This window comes from Nycticebus coucang, chromosome 3 (genome assembly GCF_027406575.1).
Source record: "Nycticebus coucang isolate mNycCou1 chromosome 3, mNycCou1.pri, whole genome shotgun sequence".
NCBI lineage: Eukaryota > Metazoa > Chordata > Mammalia > Primates > Lorisidae > Nycticebus > Nycticebus coucang.
In genome coordinates, this window is record NC_069782.1 from 78,155,661 (window position 1) to 78,178,178 (window position 22,518).

Sequence of the window (22,518 nt, forward strand, 5' to 3'; positions counted from 1 at the left end):
CGAGCTGCCCTCCTGGCCCGGCCTCAACAGCGGTGGTGTTGGATTTGCCACAGCAGTCTGCCCAGGGCAGATGTGTCTTGCCTGTGCCCAGATGAGGTCCCCTATGTGCCAGGCCCCCCCAGGCATGCCAACCCTTCAGCTGAGTCCCAGTTCATGGCTGTAGGGAAGCTGTCCCCTCTTTGAGCCCCTACATGGTCCCTCAGGCACAACTTCCAGGGAGACCTCCTGACTCAGGCCACCTTCCTTCAGGCTGAGCTCTCCATTTCATCAGATCTTTCCAGAGCACACACCCTGCAGGTGAGGAAAAGGAGGGGCAAGGATGAATCCAAGCCTGACCCTGCCTATAAAGAAATCGCAGGCAGACTCAAAAATAATCACAGCCGTGTAGAAGGGAGATACTGGAGGAGGCCCAAGGGATGGAGCCGCCAGCTCTGCCCTGGGAAGGAGTGTGCTGGGGACAGGTTCACATTAAGGAGGCCTCTGGGCTGTGTGGGATCACTGAATGGTGGGCAGAGTGAGCTGTGTGGATCCAGCCAGGGGGCGTGTGAGGAGGAAGAGGAGCAAGGTCAGGCCATGAAAGCCCCATATACCTCACCCGCTGGCCAGGCCCCTGCCCCACTGAGCTTTCTAGTCTGGAGCAGAATCACAGTCTTCTGGCCCAAGATTTTCAGATGCTCATGAGTTCCTGGGGCCTTATGCTCCTCCCTGCCTCACTTTTACCAATGTGGAGGTCTCTCTGGTTTCATCAGTCTAGGCCCCAATCCCAGTAATTTCTCTCTTCCTCATAAAATCTTGCATTTTGTGGTTAAAATCTTGCATTTAGTGGTGAGTGCTGGAACTCTGAGCGGGGCCGCATCCCAGTTGGTCAGGTCTCTGGTAGGCCCACTCTGACCCTCTGTCTCATCCTCTACCACCTTGGTGGAACACCCAGACCCATCAGACCCTAGAGTATCCCATTCTGCTCGAGCACTCACCACTCATTTCCCCAACACAGGAACACCAGTCTAAGCAGGACACTTCATTGTTTCTCTGACAGGGCCCTTTCCCACCTCCTCAGGGATATGTCTTAGGTACCATGGTTCTTACAACTCTTTTTTTTACTTCTTGAAGTGTAAGAACAAATCCTGAGGTCCATCAAATGGGCAGCAACAGCTGCAGTAATCATATTAATAGCAAATATGAGCCACTGAGAGCTCCCTCCTCACAGGGTATGGAGTATCAGGCAGGGACATACAGAGCCTCCTGGATCATTGCCACAAACTACTTGAGTCGAGGAGCATAACCCCATCTTAAAGAGAGAGGAAATGAGGCTGGGGAGGGTTGCATTACTTACCCAGAGGCTGGGCCTATGAGGGACAGAGGTAGAATTTGGAACTGTCAGGGGTCTATCCCCAATCTTCCCGTAACCTCTGCTCTGCACCCACTCACCCTGGCCAGCATCTCTAGGGAACAGGCTGCTTGTGGTCCAGCCCTACTGACCGTGGGGAAACTCTGGCCAAGTTGGGAACCAGCCCTTCCCACAGTTCATCATGAAACCAGAAGCAACAGCACAACCCAAAGAAATGAATCAAAGCAACTCATGCAAGGAACAAATGTCCACATAGTGTCAAGATTGACCTTGCAGCTGGCCAGTCTCTAGTTCCAGGGAGCTGACAACTCTGTGGGCTGTCCCAGCTGGTCCCTCCGAGCAGGTAAAGGGCCAGTGGGAGCCGGACAGCTCCCACTCTCCCTCCCCACTGCCTGCTGGGTTTCACACCTCCTGCCTGCACATCCTGCTGGCATTTCTGACAGCTCCTGCTGAGCCACAAGGAACCTGAGAAAGGCTGAAGCTTAAATACAAGGCAGGGGCAGATAGGAGAAGAACTCGTCCTGGCTGAGTCCTGACTTGGGAGTTGGAAAAGTCAGTCACCTAAGGGCTTCAGACCCCTTCCCCCTTACAACATACCCCACCCAACACCCCCTCCCCCTACCTGGGAAATGTTACTGGATGGGCTACTCAGCAAAGGCAAGACTCAGAAACTGACAAATGTCAAAGGCACCTGAGGGCTATAAGAGGCTGGGACTCTTCAAATTCCAGACCTTGCCCTCAGCCTGCGTTGGGGTTGGAACCTTGGAAGCAGGTGGGTATCAGGCCACGTGTGGACTCTCCTAGAAAGTGCGGGACCTGTGCTGGCTGGGCAGTGGGCCTGGGTGATTCCAAAGAAGCAGCAGTATTGCAGAGGAGTCTCCAACAGCCATCCACAGTTGCTGTGCCATCCAACATTCACCTGGATACTGCTCAGAAGGGGCTTTGCAGATGATATTAAGGATACACATCAGCTGACCTTCAAATAGGGAGATTAGCTGGGTTATTGGGTGAGCCTTGTACAGCCTGGAGCCCTAAGCAGCAGAAAGAAAGGCAGTAGAGTGCTCAGAGAGGAGGTGTGTGGGAGCAAAGGCAGAGGGCTGGAGACAGTGAGAACAGTGAGATGTGAGGGGAGAAGGATTTGACCACGCCAGGAGCAGATGGAGGAGACCATGAGGAAAGGGAAGTGGACACTCTCCAGAAGCTGACAGTGACCTCAGTAGACATGTGGGCCTCGGGACTCCCAGAAGCAGGGACCTGGAATCTGCTGACACCTGAGTGAGCTTGGAGAGGGGACTCATTCCCAGAGCCTCTGGGAAGAAACACAACCCTGCTATCACGTTGGTTTCATCTCTCTGAGCCTCTAGCAGAAAACCACTAAACCCCATTGTGCCTGAACTTTTGAGATAATAAATGTATTCTGTCTTAAGTTTGTGGCAATTTGCTCTGCCAAAGATGGAAACCTAATATAAAGCATTGCCACAGTTCACCTCTTACGGAGACACCACGTAAGCCAGTCTTCCCTTTCCTATCAGCAAAGTAGGCAAGAATAGCTGAGGCCTGATATCTATCTAACGTGTGTCCTTCATATTCAGTTTCTGCCACTGGGGACATCCTAGGGTGTCCAGCAGCATCCCTGGCCTCTGCCCATTTGATGCTAGTAGCACCACCCCCTGCAGCCAAGACAAGTGAAAATGTTTCCAGACCTTGGCAAACAGCCTCTGGAGGGTAAAATCGCCCCCGGATAAGAATGGTTGCTTTACGTAATCCTTTGAGGGGATAAGGCAAAGAAAAGCTTTTATAGAAAGAAAACATAAATTTCTTAGCTGCTTTTATAACTGACTGGGTGTTATCCTAATTATACACTTACAAGAGCATGTTCACATACTGATATGCCCCAGCCATGATCAGCTGTTAGTCCCAGGCAGCTGGACATTAGGAATACACACACAGGATCTATGTGTATTACATATATATCTCATATTCATTTTTTAAATTTCACACAGTAGACATATAATACTTCCATAATCAAAGTAAAATGCACATGAATGTGACAACCTGCATTCATCAGAGTTTGCTTACTGGCTGCTCTAGGGATGCCTGAGGTTATGCCCCTGAGGTCCCTCCTAAAGGCAGAGAAGACAGTGACAGAAGCAGACACTGCTGGCAAAACTCTGTGTGCTGGCAGCAGAGACAGCAATGGGGCAGAGACCAGTTCTCCAGGTTTCAGAGTAGAAGTGGCCAAGATCAATGCCAAAGAATTGGCCATCATGGTCAAGTGCACAGGGTGGTGCAGGGTAGATAAGCCTATGTAGGCTGGGCATAGTGACCAGGTGTGATGGGCACCCGGAGATGTGCTCTGTGTCCGGAAGCTTTGGTTAGCTTCTCGTGTAGGTATGAGCAGGATGGCTTTGCTATGGGACTATGTTGCTGGAGCTGTTGCCTAAATCTGAAAGCAGCAGAGCAACTTGCCAAACGTTCTGCAGCACTCTGTTTGGCCAGTGAACTTCAAGCCAGCCCTCCTATCCAACCCCTGGAAAGAGAAATCCCAGTTTAACATCCCCCAGTAGTCGCTGCAAGGAACATGACCCTGGAAAGGCCATGCTTCAGGGTCCGCCACTTGCTTGTTCCCATCCTGGGCTCTCTGAGCTGGTTACCTGGCTCTGAAAGCCCAGGCTGCTCCTTCTGTAGGCCTTAGTTCAGGACCTCTACCTCTCACCCTGGGCCAAGCTAGCCCCGGCTCTCACGTGCTCATCCCTGTGTGTCCCTGCACAGTCTACTGACTGCGCCCTATCTGCCCCTCTGTTTTTCGGGGGTGTCTCCTTTACCTACATCTTAAACTTGGTTCACCCACAAGACCCTGAGGTCCACCAGCCCTTATACTTTCAACCTTTGGAAAGAGGAGGAAAACTAGTCTTTAACGAGCACCTCACACATGCCTGGATCTGACTGAGTTTCTATACTTCCCTGCCACATTGAAGCCTGACCAGATGTTATCAAATGGTTACCATAAGCTCCATATTAAAGATAGGAAAGCTGAGGCTCCATTCCAAAGGTTGGGTGACATGCTATTTAATATGTGGCCAAGTTGGGATTTGAACTCAGCTTGGTTTTACTCTAAGACATAAGCTTGATCTTCCATATCATGCTTAGACTTTGGTAAAAGGAGCCATTCCCTCAGTCCCCTACTCTAGAGAGGCCTCTCTGGTATGCAATCCTCCAGCCAAGACCAAGAGGACATGGGCACTGGGATCTAGGGCTTCCCCAACCCAACCCAACTCCAGGCAGGCAGCACCCTGGATTTTCCTGCTGGTAGGTCCCCAACCTGCTTCCTGGGCCTGTGCACACTTCATCTCCAAGGCCGCCCTTTTAAAAGCTGACAGTGCCACGAGTATGCCTCCCACTAGGCATGAGTGGTAGCCAAGGGGAGGTCAAGATGTGCAGACACTTTGGACATGTGGCTTGGGATATCTGAACATGTATGTCTTCAGGGATTCTCAAGGTATGGACCCTCTCAGGGTTGTCAAGTTGCTGGCAGGGGGCGTGGTACTGAACTATAAGAAGGTCAAGAATTCTCAACTTGAAACTGGCCTCTCCAGTTGTCATGAAGGTCAAAGTAGGATGTTAGAGCATATTTCATTAATGATTTGTTAGCTTTGTTTGTACCTTGTATATATTTGGACATAGGGCATGTAACCTTCCATTTGCACCCTTGGCGCCTGGGCCCACAAATTTAAGAACCTATCCCTTTTATGCGTTGATTATTTGGTGCACAGTTTTTATCAAATGGAGATCTCACTCCCCATGTGAGCAAAGAAAGCTTATTTCTCTCCTGTCTGATAATCTTAAAGAATAATTGTGATGGGGTACATTACCTTTTCTTGATCAAGAAGCTCTTGTAAAATAACTTGTCTTTCCTGACACAGCTCCAAGAAATCCTCTGAGTGCAGACTTTCATGCAAGGCAGGGAAAAAGGTCAGCTGAGTGCAGTCCACAGCCACCTCGTCTGGCTCACTCTCCACCTCCTCTGGTGCCAACTTAACTACAGTAGAATAAAGGGACGCATGGTTCGGGTGTGAGGGGTGGTGCTCAGTATGTGCCTACGTCACTGAGAGGAACTGCAAGATTCCTGGGCAGAAGTGAACGGTGTGGGTCTCTCCGCGCTCCTTCACTGCTTCCCAACATGAACACGACCCATCTGACCCTCCTTGGGGTGCAGCCAACACACCTCCAAGTTGATTCATCCTGGAGGGCCCACGTGTTGCTCCTCTGCACCTCTCCAGTGGCCACAAGGCAACTTTGCAAAACTCACCCTCATTAGTTGGTTAAGCAACTCTCTAGAGGCCCCTCAGGGTTTGCTTTTGCTGAATTTCACTTTGTTCACACTTAAAAGTATGTTGTGTTTTTTGTAATTATAGAAGTAATATCTTCCTCTTGTAAAAAAACTTAGACAAACCATAAGGTTGTGAGAAATAAAACGAATATCACCCACGCACCCAGAGATAGGGCTAATAACCACAGCTCCCATTAGGGAAGGCCTTTTTCTGTGCCAGGCACTTGTGATTACATTTTTCATCTAGTCCTACCTAGGTTGTAAAGCCCATTTCATCCTCAATTTACAAATGAAAATATTGAAAAAAGCTATGATATGTAGCTACTAAGAACTAGGAGCAGAATCCGAACAAACTTTCTCTGAGCCCAGAGTCTAGTCTCTTAATCTCTAGGCTGTTTGGCTCCACTGTTTACAGTTTGGTTGACTTACTTTCAACATCTGTTCTGGCCGTATGTGTGCACATACACATAATTTTTTGACATAAGAATAACTGCGCATTTACAGTTTTCTTCTCTGATACTTTTTTCCAATCAAGATTACATCATGAGCATCTTCCCATTCCATTGAAAGTTCTTGGAACAACTTAATTGGCTGTGTAATATCTATTATGTGGCAATTTCATAATCAATTAATCCATCTCCTATGTTTTAGAGATACAGATGGTTTTTATTTACGTGTTGTGTGGTCATGACTGTACTGCACTGCAGTCGTCAGTGGGCACATCTAGATTTATTTCCTAAGGATACGCTTCCAGGCAAGGACACTTGGGTCCAAGCCAAGAAGTAACTCTGCAGATTTCTGGATCCTGCACCTCATCACCTGTCCTGAGCATCCACTTGCATGTTGCTCAGCAGGCTGTGCCAAGAAGTTCCACTTCCTCCCCACCTGGGAGTCACATATCTGGGCAAATAAGAATGTCTGAGGCTCGCAGCAGACCCTCATGGGCTTTTTGCACCCGGGGAGGACAGTCTTGGAGGAACAGGCACCCAGGAAATGCATGGTGCAGAACCACAGCCTCTTTTTTCTCCCTTGGCTGACTGAGCTCCTTCTGGTCTATGCTGGAAACACCAAGGAGATTCAGGATCATAGGCCCCCAGGGGCTCTGCATGTTGAGAATGAGAGGACGTAGCAGCCCCCGCCACAGTCCACTTGGAACCAGCACACTTTCCATCATGTGCTCCTTGCCCCCCACCTCTCCGAGGTAGGGCAGGCAGGTGGTCATTCTGATATTAGCATCGCAGGGTCTGAGGTGAGAGGAGAGAGTGGCACAGAGGTACTGCAATGTCATCCCATGTCCTGTGCCACAATGGGACCTCCAAATCACCTTGAAATCAGAGTCCAGGATCCTTATTCTTGGGCTTGGGTTACTGCAGACTGGCAAGGTCGTAAGCTTAATGCAAAATCTGTGATTCAGGCAGTCTGTGACACTAGCTGGGTCAGTGGTAAGAAGTTGTCACTGGACACTGGGCTAAGAAGACACTAGCTGGGGCCTGGGCTGTAGTTAAACTCATAGACAGGGAACATTCCAACTAAAAGGATGTCTTTAGTGGAAAACCACAAAATCATATATATATGTGTGTGTGTGTGTATATACACACACGTATGTATATATAGTATATACATATGTGTGTTTATGCCAGAATGACCTCTGAAAATCAGCCCTATATTTTTAGTAAAGCAGTTAAACCAAATTCCCTCAAATGAAAAGTTAAGTATGAATATAAAAAATGATTCCAAGCATTTTCTTTAAATTTGGAAAATAACAATAATTACATCTGTAATTTTCACAATTATAGAATGCAATGTAAGAAGTAATAACTACCCATTCCATCTAGCTTTATTCTAAGACATTTTGTTGTTTTCCTGTATGTTTTTGGTCATTTACTGAATATGTATTAGACAGTTTCAAGGTCTCCGGACAAGATGGTCTCCTCCAAAAGATTCTTACTGCTGAAACCTCAGTGCAAGTGTCTGGGTCTGGGACAGATTCCTGTCTGCTCAGGAAGTACAGTAATGAGAGGAATCGCGGTGCTGCCTACAATTGACCGGCAGCAGTTTCTTCTTCTAAAATATGCATTTAATGTATTTAGTAAGGGACTAAATAAACTCAATCATTGGCTTAATTATTAAAGGAAAAAATAGATAAACTGATGAACTGAATACCTGGGTTTTCAGCATTTGCTTGAAAAAGATCCTTATTTTTGTCTTGGCCCTCCTGAAATAAGACCAGAGAAAAGAAAAATTAACCCCCTGGACACTACGTAGATGCCCCCCCTTCATTCCACAGAGTCACAGGCACACCCATGCATGTGACCCCTTCAAAGTACTCCAGACTCAACGTCAAGGGGAGAGAAATGCTAAATCCTACAGGACCACGATAAAATGCAAGTATTAATGTTTCTGAGTCAAAGGGGAACAAACCCACAGTCTTCCATTAAGTAAGACTTCCAGTAATTACCAAAGATGATGCCAAGATGGGATTAAATAGCATCCTGGATGTCTGTGTGGGGGTCACCCTGGAGAGAGGACAGGGAGTGGTTCTGTAGCTGAACAGCCTGCCGCACTAGCGACCAGGTGTCATGGCCAGGCTCCGCCTCATCACTGGCACAGTGAAGTGAGCTGTCTACTTATTTTTCCTGTCTCCAATTCCTAAGAAACGTATTTGGGGGAAGGAAATCCTCATAACCCGACAAGAGTGTAACCATTTGGGGAGATAGCTGATGGGAAGGGGCAGGCCAGCTATCTGGGAGAAGTAGTGAGTTTTTTCTTCTGTTAAATGACATCAAAACCAAATTATGAGACTCCTTTAGATTGAACAGTATACACTATTTCTCCTGCTTGATGAAAACAGCTTGAGATGGCGAAGGGAAGGAGCCGCTTCCCCACACAGTGCCTACCTGTAACCAGCACTGTCTTGTCGTATCAAACTCCTACCTTGTGCCTCCATGAGTTCTGGGCGTCCAGCAGAGACAGGCGTTTGATGCGTTTCTTCATACCAGCAGGTCCTTCTCTCCGGTCGAGTTCCCACCGGGAGCTAGGGGTAGCTTCTTCCCTCTGACCCCACAATCCCAGCTCCCCAAAAAGCTGCTCCTGGATCTGGGCCCAGGCATTGGCTGCCTTGATGTGACCACATTTCCGCCTCTGGGGAGTGGAAGCACAATGTCAGTCCTGGGCACATTTTTCTCAAACTTCCTGGGATAAATAGGCCAAATCTCCCTTAATTGATTGAGAAATCCCATCTGGGTTGCCCCAAGCATCCTATGGTCAGTTCACTCATAGAGCCAGGGCCAGGCCAGGAGAAAGAAACAGTTTCTCAGCTTTGAGATCATTTCATCCCGGTGGGGGGAGGAGGAAACCCATCTTCCTTTCAGCCTTCAGAGCCACGAGACTGCTGGGCACCGGGAAGAAAGCAACAGCTCCAAAAGGCCCTGAAGCGGCTCATTAGCTGGTGGTTGGTTCTGCTATTTTATACAATATAAAAACGACGCTGAACATAGCATGCTGCTTCCAGTTGCCTGGGCTAGAAGCAGAGTGAGGAAAGCTCTGCTAACAGCTGGCTGATTTGAGCGAGTCATTCCCATCTCTGGACCTCAGACTCTCCAGCTACTAAATGAGAGGCTTGGCCCATCCTTACGGTCTTTCCAATCCTAATAAATACGATTCTGCAATGTCCAAGGGTTCAAGAATATTCACTAAGTTATTGGACCCACACCTTTCCCCACTCACAAAAATTGATTCAAGATGGATAAAGGACTTAAATTTAAGGCATGAAACAATAAAAACCCTCAAAGAAAGCATAGGAAAAACACTGGAAGATATTGGTCTGGGGAAAGACTTCATGAAGAAGACTGCCATGGTAATTGCAACAACAAAAAAAATAAACAATGGGACTATATTAAACTGAAAAGCTTCTGTACAGTTAAGGAGACAACAACAAAAGCAAAGAGACAACCTACACAATGGGAAAGGATATTGGCATATTTTCAATCAGACAAAAGCTTGATAACTAGGATCTATAGAGAACTCAAATTAATCCACATGAAAAAAGCCAACAATCCAATATATCAATGGGCAAGAGACATGAATAGAACCTTCTCTAAAGATGACAGACGAATGGCTAACAAACACATGAAAAAATGTTCATCATCTCTATATATTAGAGAAATGCAAATCAAAACAACCCTGAGATACCATCTAACCCCAGTGAGAATGGCCCACATCACAAAATCTCAAAACTGCAGATGCTGGCGTGGATGTGGAGAGAAGGGAACACTTTTACACTGCTGGTGGGACTGCAAACTAGTACAACCTTTCTGGAAGGAAGTATGGAGAAACCTCAAAGCACTCAAGCTAGACCTCCCATTTGATCCTGCAATCCCATTACTGGGCATCTACCCAGAAGGAAAGAAATCCTTTTATCATAAGGACACTTGTACTAGACTGTTTATTGCAGCTCAATTTACAATCGCCAAAATGTGGAAACAGCCTAAATGCCCACCAACCCAGGAATGGATTAACAAGCTGTGGTATATGTATACCATGGAATACTATTCAGTCATTAAAAAAAATGGAGACTTTACATCCTTCGTATTAACCTGGATGGACGTGGAAGACATTATTCTTAGTAAAGCATCACAAGAATGGAGAAGCATGAATCCTATGTACTCAATTTTGATATGAGGACAATTAATGACAATTAAGGTTATGGGGGGGAGGAAAAGCAGAAAGAGGGATGGAGGGAGGGGAGTGGGGCCTTGGTGTGTGTCACACTTTATGGGGGCAAGACATGATTGCAAGAGGGACTTTACCTAACAATTGCAATCAGTATAACCTGGCTTATTGTACCCTCAATGAATCCCCAACAATAAAAATAATAATAATAAAAAAAAGAATATTCACTGAAGCTAAAATCTTTCATGTAGATGAAAATAATCCCACCTAATATCTATAAAATTCTCGCAGTTGGCATGTGTAGTCTTTGACTATAAAACCACCTACTAGAGTATTCTCCAAGTCTATTAAAAAAACCAACACCACGGAACTGCTTTTAGAGACCACGTTGAAGTTTCATGCATCATCTGCCAAAGAAACATTTCCTTTCACGTTGGGCAGTATTAACAACTTCACAGGGTAAACTTTTGTAATTCTTTGAATAGTTAGTTGATGGCATTTGCTCTAAATTTTATTTTTTTTTTTCCCCAGAAAACAGAAAGGCGAAATGCTAATGAATAACTTAGTCATGCAAGAAGCATAACTTAACGTAAATACCAGCGACACTCAGGATCGCGCCTGGGGCTGCTCCTTATCTCATTCCCTGTACCCAGCGCTGCCATGAAGAAGTACTTTCTATCATCCCCATGAGGACACCAAGGCTGGAGAGAAGTGGCTTTCCCCCCAAACCAACAGGTGGCCGTGCTGATATTTAGACGCAGTCTGTTGGATTCCAAAGCCCTTCTTGAGTTTGGTAGGTAGATTCCTTCGCTGTGGCGCTATTATCACTGTATGAGCTTGTGGCTTCTGCTGGCCTTACTTCAAAGGCTGGAAGACTTTTGGATCTAGGTCCTACAAATCTGGGCCATTTTTATTTTTTATTTATTTTGTTTCATTTTTTTTGCAGTTTTTGGCCAGGGCTGGGTTTGAACCCGCCACCTTCGGCATATGGGGCTGGCGCCCTACCCTTTTGAGCCACAGGTGCTGCCCTGGGCCATTTTAAATGAACAAATTGTTTTGAGATTTCCCATGAAAACACGGCTGGGCATATAGTGCCCAGCATGTGGTCTTTGGTGTCTGATGGACCTGGATCATTATGTTTCTGCGATTCACCAGCAGTCTAATCTGAACCAACTTCAGCTTCCTTATTAGTCAAATTTAGCTAACAATGTTACCATAACAATAAAAACATGGGCTTATGAAAGGATTAAATGATACAATATTTTCAAAAGCTTAATGTGGTGCTTTACCCAGTTTAAGGAACCAATGCTATTAATGTGAATAAAGCTACTCCTATTTCAAAATAAGATTATTTTGTTTCTCTAAAGTCCTTAAATTCACATCCAAAACAGTTATAGGATTTCATACAGTATTCCAAATGGTTAATAAGAAACTAAAAAAATAATGATTTTCCAGAGCTTTTCACAGAGATTTGATCATACAAAAATAACCCTTTTGTGGGGAAAACATTTCAGTTCCCTGGAGTTTGTTGCTGTATTTGAAACAATGTTGAGCCTCTTGGAGGATTAACAATCTCAAGCTATTGGGTTTTCCAGGCTGGGCTTCAAATTCATCTTCTAAGAGCAATACTCCACCCAAGTTCCACCTGGAGGTGTGCCGCCACCTAAGTCTTCATCACAAGGCACACACAAGGCTGTCTTGAGTATCAGCAGACAGACGTGTGCCCATGGTGAGGTCCCTGAGAGAGGAGGGGTTGTTTTGTCCATGATAGCAAGTTACATGTGGCCCCCAAGTTAGAGGGTGTCAGATGACTAAATAGCAAAAGCCCTGTGTCTCCACACCTGTAGGGGTGCTCTGAGATGCCCGTCTTTTCTGCACAGGGTAAGGTCCTCTCTTACCTCAGATGGCAGGTGAGCCAAATGCCACATCTGAGACTCCATCAGGATTCTGCTGTGTTGTAAGCAGCTATGATTTTTGACCAAACAGCACCTTGAAGTAGCAACACTTTGAATTCCCTTTGAACAATCAGCCCTTCCTTACTTTCCGTTCCTGCTGCTTCAGTGAGGCTGACAACAGCCCTTTCTTCAGGGGTGACAACTTTCCCTAAATCTCGCCAATCCTAGGAGGTCTGAGTGGTTACGGGATGGGCTGACTGGTGCTCTCTGGAGCCCAGGCAGAAGAAGCAGGCTGCAGAAATTGATCTAGCTCTGCTTGAAGAACCTGGAGACCTGGATCTAGCTTTACTCAAAGCTTGTTCTTTCCCTGAATTTTTCGGTAAAACAAAACACTTTATTTGTTGCTTAAGCCAGTTTGAATTTCCAATACTTGAATTTGAGAGAGCTGTGACAAATAGTGAGTAGACAGAGACTGAGCAAGAAATGGAAACAGCCCATTGGCCCCTAGAGAGCCTGAAAGAAAGTGGGACTAAAGAAAGGCCATTTCTGGGGTGGCAGGTATCTTGCAAGGAGCTTCAACCAGTGAAGCCTGTGTACACAGGATGGATCATTTTTGTAAATCATAATAGGGATTCAATATAAGCACAGGATGACCTAAAAATGTCACAGACAGAACAAGAGCAGCTGAACAACAGAGAGAAGAATGAATATGACTTGAACAAGACAAAGGGGACTCTTAGTAGGCCCAGAAGAGGGGCAACTGTTCTTTCTGGTACTTCTGGAATGAGGAGAAATTTGGCTAATAAAGTTTCATGACTTATTGTTATAAAATGAGTTATAAATATAAAATAGAGTTGCATGACTTATTGTTGATAAAATGATGGAATATAATAATGCTCAGGTTAACTTCCAGGACACTGGATAATGTCACTATGTCATGCCATAGGCTGCCGCCCTCTCCAGGGTCCTCTCAGTTGTGAGTAGAGTGCTAAGTCAGAGAAGCCTCACATGCCCTGTGATTGACAGCCCTGTGGGGGGGCCTGAGGTCTCATCACCACAAGCCTCCTGGGAGGGCCTCTTTGACTGCACCTGGGAGAAGCTATCCTTGAAGAACATGGCAGATTTCACAAACCCAATTTCCGTCCAGAGTCTTTACTGGACTTTTCTGAAAGTGGAGTTGGGGGCCTGTGTTGGCAAACACTGTCCCTTCAAAAAGCGGGGTGAATTCTCCAGACCTCATTATCTTGGGCAGACGGTGATTGTATCTGCATTCTTTAAACATCCAAACAATCTGTCTTAAATATTTAAATACTTGGAAAGTATCCTTGTAGATTAGCCTCGAAATGCTGATTTTCTCGAAAATACCTCAATCAACAGTAAAACTCTGTACAACTCTCTCAAGCACTCCCTGAGCCCTCGTCAGGGCCCACTGGTGAAAACAAGACAGGCTAACATTCCAGGAGGCTGGGTCCTTCTGGCCTTATAGCCTTTGCTGAGGTTTCATCCCTTCCACATGAACTTGCAATCTCACAAATTTCAGCAGAAATTTACAAAGTGCCCCACAGCACATCTCTCCTCGCCATCACCATATCTTTCAGTCTCTTCTAACCATAGGAACAGAAATGCTTACACTCTTTATCAGATACCAATTTGCAAGTTTAAATAAACAACATCCTCTGTCTCATATGATACAACGGTGATGAAGATGTACATGAATAAAAGACGTGATCCTATACAAGGGAGGTACAGGGACAGGGAGATAAAATTCAATGGCTGTTGACTTTACCAACTGCATTGCTAGTCCTGAATAAAATCAGTAGATCCATGTGATAGGGCATTGGCATGCAAAGGTCTGTTCAGTAAGCCAGCCAGCACCTTACCCAGCTGTGCAGCACAGTCAGCAGCAGGTGCCCACAGCAAAACCCTTGTCCAAACTGAGAAAAGACCAATTCATTTGGCCTGTGCATTTAAAGAAACCAGACTACCTGCTGACCCTTCTAACAGTGACCAAGAGCATGTCCTATGCACTCCCTACCCTCCTCTCTCACACCTGCCTGATAAGCTGCAGGGGTTAGCCCTGGAGGCTATGTTGCTAGACTGTGTGTTTCTGAGGTGCAGGCCACACATCTCACAAACCCCCCTTCTCAGGGACATGTCATGGTCTCCCAAATGAGGCTCTATGGTTGGAATTAGACGAGATGACTTGGCTTCATCTGAGTAGTTTCACCATGTGGCACCCCTCCTGACCACTTGGCCCATCCCAGGCACATTAACAGTTCCTTATATTCCATCTCTCCTTTCCTCCTGGAAGAACCAGAACACCCCAGAGTGGATCTTATCACCACGTCTTCTGGGTGTTTGTTTTCTCTTTGGCTTCCCCTACCAAATTTCAAGCATCTTCAAGGCAGAGCAGTACCCTCACAATCTCTGTATTTTATATGCCTTGAACTGGCTTTGGAACAGAGAAACTGCTCAGTAGATAACATAATTAATCAGGTGTTAAGACTGTGTGCTGTATTCTATGATTAGCAATCTTCAAAAAATTGTTTTTGTTGATAACAATAGTATCAACTAAAAATTAATCTCTTAGCCATTCTAGACACATATGGGGTGTCCATTCTCTTCCACCCACATTCTGAGTCCTTCACAAATGCTCTTCAATCTTCACAGTGGGAAGCATTATCCCACCTTATTGATGAGGATAGTGAGGCTCAGACCCCAGGTGTAGAAAGGGGCAGAACTTGGATGCAAATAGGGCTCTGACCAGCAGAAGCACCTATGCCTGTTTCCTGGGCTGTACAGGAGTCATGCTCAAACAAGTGCTTCAAATATCCAAGCCTGCCCTTGTTGGTGATAGCCCATTGTACACAGGATAAAATGCACAAATCCCAATGTGCCACAAGCCCTATTAGTCTGGTACTTGCTTCCTCTTCACCCCATCCTTTCCTGGCTCAGGTCTTCCCAGTTATTTCTTCCTCTAGTGAGTCAATGACATCTAGCTCTTTCCTGCCTCAGGACTGTCACATGTGCTGTCCCCTAGCCAGAAACACTCTTCCCTCAAATACTGTGGCCCTACCTCCTTCTTCACATACCAGCTTAAAGGTTACTTCCTTGGAGAGGACCTCTGACCCCCCAGATTAGATTCCTACCCTATTATAATCTCTTGTTGTACGTATACTTTCTCCATCTAGTGCCCACAGGGCGCTGCCTGTGGCTCAAAGGGGTAGGGCACCAGCCCCATATGCCAGAGGTGGAGGGTTCAAACCAAAAACTTCAAAAAAAAAAAAAAAAAGAAAGAAAGAAAAAGTAACTATTTATTTGGAACTATTAGTTAAAAGTAACTATTTATTTATTTTTTGCCAAAAACTGCAAAAAAAAAAAGTAAAAGTAACTATTTATTTGGAAGTTATTTATTATATACCCTTCACATATAGTAAAGTTATGTGAGAGACCTAAGTCTGCAGGCTTGAAACTATGCTCCAAGCTCCTGGTAGGGGGTGAGGCATCCTTCACCCTTGCTAGCTATTTACTGAGTAAATTAATAAGCAGATTATTGGATGGACACAAGTCCTGTCTCCTCAACTGCTGACAGCATGGGTCCTACGCCAATGGCTCAGGTCACACAAACACAACTCAATCATTGATGACCATTTCTTTTACTTAAACAGAAGGCCCTATGGTTCATTTTTTCAGGTTGAAGGTCCTTGTAATTCTTTTTCCAAGACTCCAGTTTACATGTACTGTGTAGAGAAAGGGCACGTTTTGTTTCTTACCTGTACATGGTCTTTGTATAAAGATGCATATAGCTCCTGTCCTTTTCTTCTGTAATTCTCTATACATGACACAAAATCCTAGAGAGAAAACAAGTCATAGCTTAATGACAGAAGTGATTTTTGATAAGTATTTGTCTCTATGTTGACCAATTACGAGAGAAAAAAATGGTTTCAGGACTTGTTGGTCAAATTAATCACAACCACATAAATAAAGACTTCACCTGTGTTGATATACTCATGTACTACCACACTCAAATATATGTTTATGGATTATTTTCACTTTCATCTATGATGAGCTAGCTTGGAGTAGCTCAACTTTCCTCCCAAATATAACAACAAAAATCTATATTTGAACAATTTGCTTTATGATGGAGCTACAAAGAGAACTAAAATTTGTGGAGCCAAGATCCTAGTGAGAAAAGAACTCACTGAAGTGAGTTTTACACTTTATTTTTCTTTTCAGCCTTTGAGATATTTACAAATTTTCAAATAGCACAAGAGGCTGAGAATCTGAGGTCATAAAATAAACCCAAATAAATTTGAAAGGATAGACATAATATAAAGTATATTTTCAAATCACAGTGGAATAAAATTAGAAATCAATTAGCAGAAAAAAACTTGGCAAAATCAAAAATGAGTATAAACAATACACTTCTAAATAACCAATGGGTCAAAGAAGAAATCAAAAGAGAATGCTGAGATCAGTAAAAATGAAGACATTGCGTACCAAATCATATAGGATGTAAGGAAAGTACAACATAGGAGGAAATTTATAGTAACATAGGAGGAAATTTATAGTTGTAAATGCTTGTATTAAGAAAGAAAGAAATACCTTAGGTAAATACCTGAACTTTCCACTTTAAGACACTGGGAACAAAAATAAGCACACTAAACCTAAAGCAAGCATAATAAAGGAAACAATAAATATTAGAGCAGGAAGTAATGAATTACAGAATTGAAAAACAATGGACAAAATTAATGAAACCCAATCCAAGCCTGATTCTGGGGATAGATCAACAAAATTGTCAGCCTTTAGCTAAACTGACCATGAACAAAGAGCAAAGGATAAAATTACTAGGGTCAGAAATGAAACAGGAGACATTACTACTGACCTTACAGAAACTTTTTTTAAAATAAAAGATTGTAAAGGAGTACTATGAACAATGAACAATAGTTTGCCAATAAATTAGATAGCTTAGATGAAGTGGAAAAATTCTTAGAAACATACAAACTATCAAAACGGACTCAAGAAGAAACTAACAATCAGAATACACCAATAACCATAATAAATAAAGAAAATTAATGAGAAAAAAACAAATGAAGAAACCAAAAAGACAACCCACAAGGAAAATCCCATCCCAGGCCCAGATGGCTTCACTGCTGAATACTACCAAACTTTCAGTGAAGAATTAATGGCAATTCTTCAGAAATTTTCCCAAAAATTAGAAGAGAAGGGAACACTCTTCAATATATTCTTTAATACCAGTTATTACCCTGATACAAAAAACAGACAAAGAATAGACCAATATCTCATATACAGAGAGGATAAAATAGAGGGGTGCTTAAACAGGTTGCAGTGAGCTATGATAATACCAATGCAATCTCAGGTGATAGAGTGAGACACTGTCCTACAAATAAAAATCAATTCTGAGGGAAAATTTTTTTTTAAAAATCCCCAAGTTGAAAAAAGACAAAAACCTACAGGCTCAAGAACCTATGCAAATCCCAATCAAGGCAAATCTACAGAAATTCATGTCAAGACACTATAGTAAGACTTCTTAAAACTAAGGTAAAGAAAAAAATCTTTAAAGAAGCAGAAGAAAAACAAGGCCTTGAATTTGAATGACAGTGAGTTTTTTCATCAGAAACCGTGGAGGCTAGAAGGAAGTGGCACAATACTTTTCAGGTACTGAAAATAAAGAACTGTCAACCCAGCATCCTATATCCAGCAATGATATCCTTTTCAATTTGAGGATAAATCAAGAAATTCTCAGATCTAGAAAAATTAATAGCATTTATCACCCAACACGAGAGCTACCTATAAAAATGGCTAAAGGAAGCTCTTTAAACAGAAATAAATGATTTAAAAAGATCTTTAAACATCAAGAAGGAATAAAGAATACAGTAAGCAAAAATATGGGTAGATATAATACATTTTCTATTTCCTCTTGAGATGTCTAAATTATGGGATGGTTAAAGCAAACATTATGACACTAATGTAATCCTAAATGGATATAGAGGAAATATTTAAAACAATTACATTATAAATGGAGGGAGTTAATATTTGTACTTTATGACAATACCAGTAGACTCTGATAAGTTACATATACATATATAATTTTGCTCAATACTAAGAGCAAAAACTTAAACTACATGAAGAGATATGCTCAAAACAATAAAAAATCAAGATAAATTCTAAAAAATGTTCAAGTAAGCCCATTTGCAATCAACTGCACCCAATAATAGCACAATACACATTCTTTTCAAATGCTCACAAAACACTTGTCAATTACTCACAAAACACGTATGTAAACTACACCATGGGCTATAAAACAAATTTAAAAGAAATGGCAACATGCAGTATGTGTCCTCTAACCACAATGGATCAAACTAGAAATCAGTTACATAAATATAATATAAAATCTCCAAACACTCAGAAACTAACAACATACTTTAAAATAATCCAAGTGTCAAAAAAGAAGTCTTGAGAGAATTTTCTAAACTACATTAAACTTAATGAAATTGAAAATAGAACATATTGAAATTTGTGTTATGACATATCAAAACTTGTATTATGTAGCTAAAGCACTGCTGAAACGAATATTGGTGGCAAAATACGTATACATTAGGAAAGAGTAAAATTCTGTTATGAACTGAAAGTTTGTGCTTCCCCTAAATTCATAGGTTGAAGCCCTAATGCCCAATTTGATGGTATTCGGAGAAAGAGCTTTTGGGAAGTAATTAGGTTTAGAGGAGGTCTTCTTATACCTTATAAGAAGAGAAAAGGACTTTTTTACTGTGCCATGTGAGAATGTAGTAAGAAGGCAGCCTTCAACAAGCCAGGAAGGAGCCCTTACCAGGAAGCAATTAGCTGCTTCTCTCAGAGGACATCATTTTTATTTGAAAGAATGACTGGTAGACAAAATTACAGTCATCAACATGAGTATTTGGCACATATTTTCTTGAAAATGTGCAAAGTGAATCTGTCATCTCAAATCCAACAACTGACAATATTTGCTGCCAAACATAAAACTTGAACTTTCAAGCAAATATTAAAATTGCGGAAAATGTATCTGTCCACTTTTGTCAGTTTGACACCTTACCAATAGCTTAAGATTTTTCTAATAAGATTGGTGGTGATCTGTGCATGATTTTTCCATATTGCCTCCTGAAGTATGTCAACAATTGAGAGGTAGAATTAACTTGGGAATTCAATATTTCCAATGCATGCTACATGCATGTCCTAATGCATGTTACAAAATCAAGTATGGGTTAAAACATCAATTCAAAACATGAGATAGATCAACAAATTTTAATGTAATGGAGTATACAAATTTCATTGATAAAGATTTCAAATATCCCTTAAGAAATTAGTAGTTGTTGAGTTTTGATGTAGTGTCTAAGAAGAAAATCTATAATTTTCTGAAAAGGCTATTAAAATACTCCATCCTTTTTAAATTACATATCTGTGGGAGGCCTGATTTTCTTCATATATTTCAAACAAAAAAAAAAAACAACTCTATTACAACACATTGAATAAAAGAGCAGATATTATAATACAATGGTGTTCAATTAAGTCCTACAGATATTAAAGAGGTTTGCAAAAATATACAACAATATTCTCACATTTTTTGTTGTGAAAAATACAGTAGTCCCCCCTTATCTGTGGGGAAGGTTCCCATGATACCTGAAACTACAGATACTACTGAACCCTATATATACTTTTATTTGTCTACCTATGATAAGATTTAATTTTCAAATTAGACACAGTAAGATATTAGCAAAAATAACTAACAACAAATAGAACAATTACAATGATGCATTGTAATAAAATTTATTTAAAACTTAGGAATTTTTTTATCTCTGAAATTTTTCATTCAATATTTTTAGACCATGGAGGACCATAGGTAACTGAAACTGCAGAAAGCCAAACTGTGGATAAAGAGGACTACTGGCTAAGGAGGCGGAGCAAGATGGCAGCCGAGTAACAGCTTCCTTGCATCTGGGCACCGTGAGTCGGGGGAGATAGGACTCCAGGCATCTCTGGCTGGTGGGAACTGCCTAGCATCACTCCTATGAGGCTACAGGGAGTCAGCGAGAGACTTCTGGACCCCAAGAGGAGGACTAAAACAGTGGAAAACCGGCAAGTGGTCGCGTGTGTTCAATCCGTCTAAACCCGCCCACAACTGTAAGTTCAGTAGCAGCGAGACTGCAAACCAGAAAGGCCTTACCTGTGAACTGTTTTGATGTCCTTGGACTTGGCACTGAGTTGAACTGCCTTGGGGAAGGCCTGAGCGGGAGTGCGGAGAACTTTGGCCGTTGTCTAGGGCCCCAGTCTGAGCCGCTGAGCCAGACGGAGCTAATAGTGTTTGGCGGTGGGTCACACGGATCCATTGTCAGTGATCTGCCCCGGCAAGCTCTGCCCTCAGGGTCGCAGAGCTAGAAACGGGTGGGAGCTGGTAACCCAGCAACCAAGTAGCCTAAGGGTGGGGTCTGAGCCGCCTTGCAGCCCTAACCCTCAGGGGCAGAGTGAGACCGGTTTTGGCACCCTGGGTAAGTGGATAGCCAATTCAGCAGTGATTCCAGCAAGAAAGCTGGGAAAGCTTCTGCTCAGCAAGTTTACAAGTTCAAAGTGCCTTTTAAGAGGGCTGAAGAGAGATTTAGGGTGTCTACCTGCTGGGGTTTGAGAAATCAGCTGCCTCCAGTCGTATCAGAACTGTGACTAACATCTCATACCCCATAAGACCACGTGTTGCCCAGACAATATTCAATAACATATACAAACTGCTTTGTTTTTGGTTGTGTATTTTTTTCTTTTTTTTTTTTTTTGTTTGTTTGTTTATTTTGACGTTGTTGATGTTCTTTTGTTTTTTAATTTCAATCTTTTCCATACAGATCCCTTTTTCTTTCTCAATTTTTCTAGTTTAATTATAATTTCCCATTGCTGCCTTTTTTAATAACTACAACTTCATTTTTGCTAATGTTTCTACCGCAATCATTTGGTTTTTCACCCCATTGTATCCCCGTAAAGTTTTCTGTTTGCTTGTTTTGGTTTGATTTATAGCATTTTTGTCTTTCCTCTCTACTTGGTGGAGGTGGGGTACTGTATCTGATCAGGTTAGCAAAGAGCTGCTGACCTCAAGGGAACCACCCAACTGGGGCACCCCCCAGAAGGTGGGGTTTTTTAAGGTTGTGTCAAAGTATCCTACTGTACACCTATATTGCCCTGTCTCCCTCTTTCTGTGCGCCTCTTCTTTTTGTCAATATTCCTTATCCCCACCCCCTCGCCTTTCTCTATCTTTCTTTTTTTTTTCTTATCACTCGGTCCTCTTTCTTTCATCCCTTTTTTGCTCTTCAATCTTCTCACCCTTCTGGTCCTGTAACCCTTAGTCCACAGGCACAAGATCTTAAAGAGCAAGAGGAAGTGCAAGGAAAATTAGGGCAAGGAAACAGATAAAAGAAATCACTCATGAGGAAGAATCAGCAGAAAACTCCAGGCAACATGAAGAACCAGTCCAGAACAACCCCGCCAAGGGACCATGAGGTAGCTACTGCAGAGGATTCCACCTATACAGAAATGTTAGGAATGACAGAAAGGGAATTTACAATACACATGTTGAAAACAATGAAAGAAATGATGGAAACAATGAAGGAAACTGCTAATAAAGTGGAAAATAACCAAAAGGAAATCCAAAAACAGAATCAAATCAGAGATGAACGATATGAAGAATATAAAAAGGATATAGCAGAGCTGAAGGAAATGAAACAGTCAATCAGGGAACTTAAAGATGCAATGGAAAGTATCAGCAACAGGTTAGACCATGCAGAAGAAAGAATTTCAGAGGTAGAAGACAAAGTTCTTGAGATAACTCAGATAGTAAAAGAGGCAGAAAAGAAGAGAGAGAAAGCAGAACGTTCACTGTCAGAATTATGGGACTTTATGAAGCGTTCCAACATACGAGTTATAGGAATTCCAGAAGGGGAAGAAGAATGCCCCAGAGGAATGGAAGCCATACTAGAGAATATTATAAAAGAAAATTTCCCAAACATCACCAAAGATTCTGACACACTGCTTTCAGAGGGATATCGGACCCCAGGTGGCCTCAACTCTAACCGAGCTTCTCCAAGACACATTGTGATGAACCTGTCCAAAGTCAAGACAAAAGAAAAGATTCTGCAAGCTGCCAGGAGTAAGCGCCAGTTGACCTACAGGGGCAAATCCATCAGAGTGACCGCAGACTTCTCTAATGAAACTTTCCAAGCAAGAAGACAATGGTCATC

The 22,518-nt window shown here is 43.0% G+C and overlaps 1 protein-coding gene across 2 annotated transcripts in view; it reads right to left on the minus strand.

The window, feature by feature from the left end:
* WDFY4 (WDFY family member 4) overlaps positions 1–22,518 on the minus strand; it is a 296,529-nt gene that overhangs the window by 86,374 nt on the left and 187,637 nt on the right. For both annotated transcript variants that reach the window (XM_053584972.1, XM_053584973.1), the window contains 4 exons: positions 16,018–16,095; positions 8,613–8,819; positions 7,842–7,893; positions 5,221–5,387 (listed from right to left, as the gene is read on the minus strand). In XM_053584972.1, coding sequence (XP_053440947.1) covers positions 5,221–5,387; positions 7,842–7,893; positions 8,613–8,819; positions 16,018–16,095 — 504 coding nt within the window. The remainder of the gene's footprint in view (positions 1–5,220; positions 5,388–7,841; positions 7,894–8,612; positions 8,820–16,017; positions 16,096–22,518) is intronic.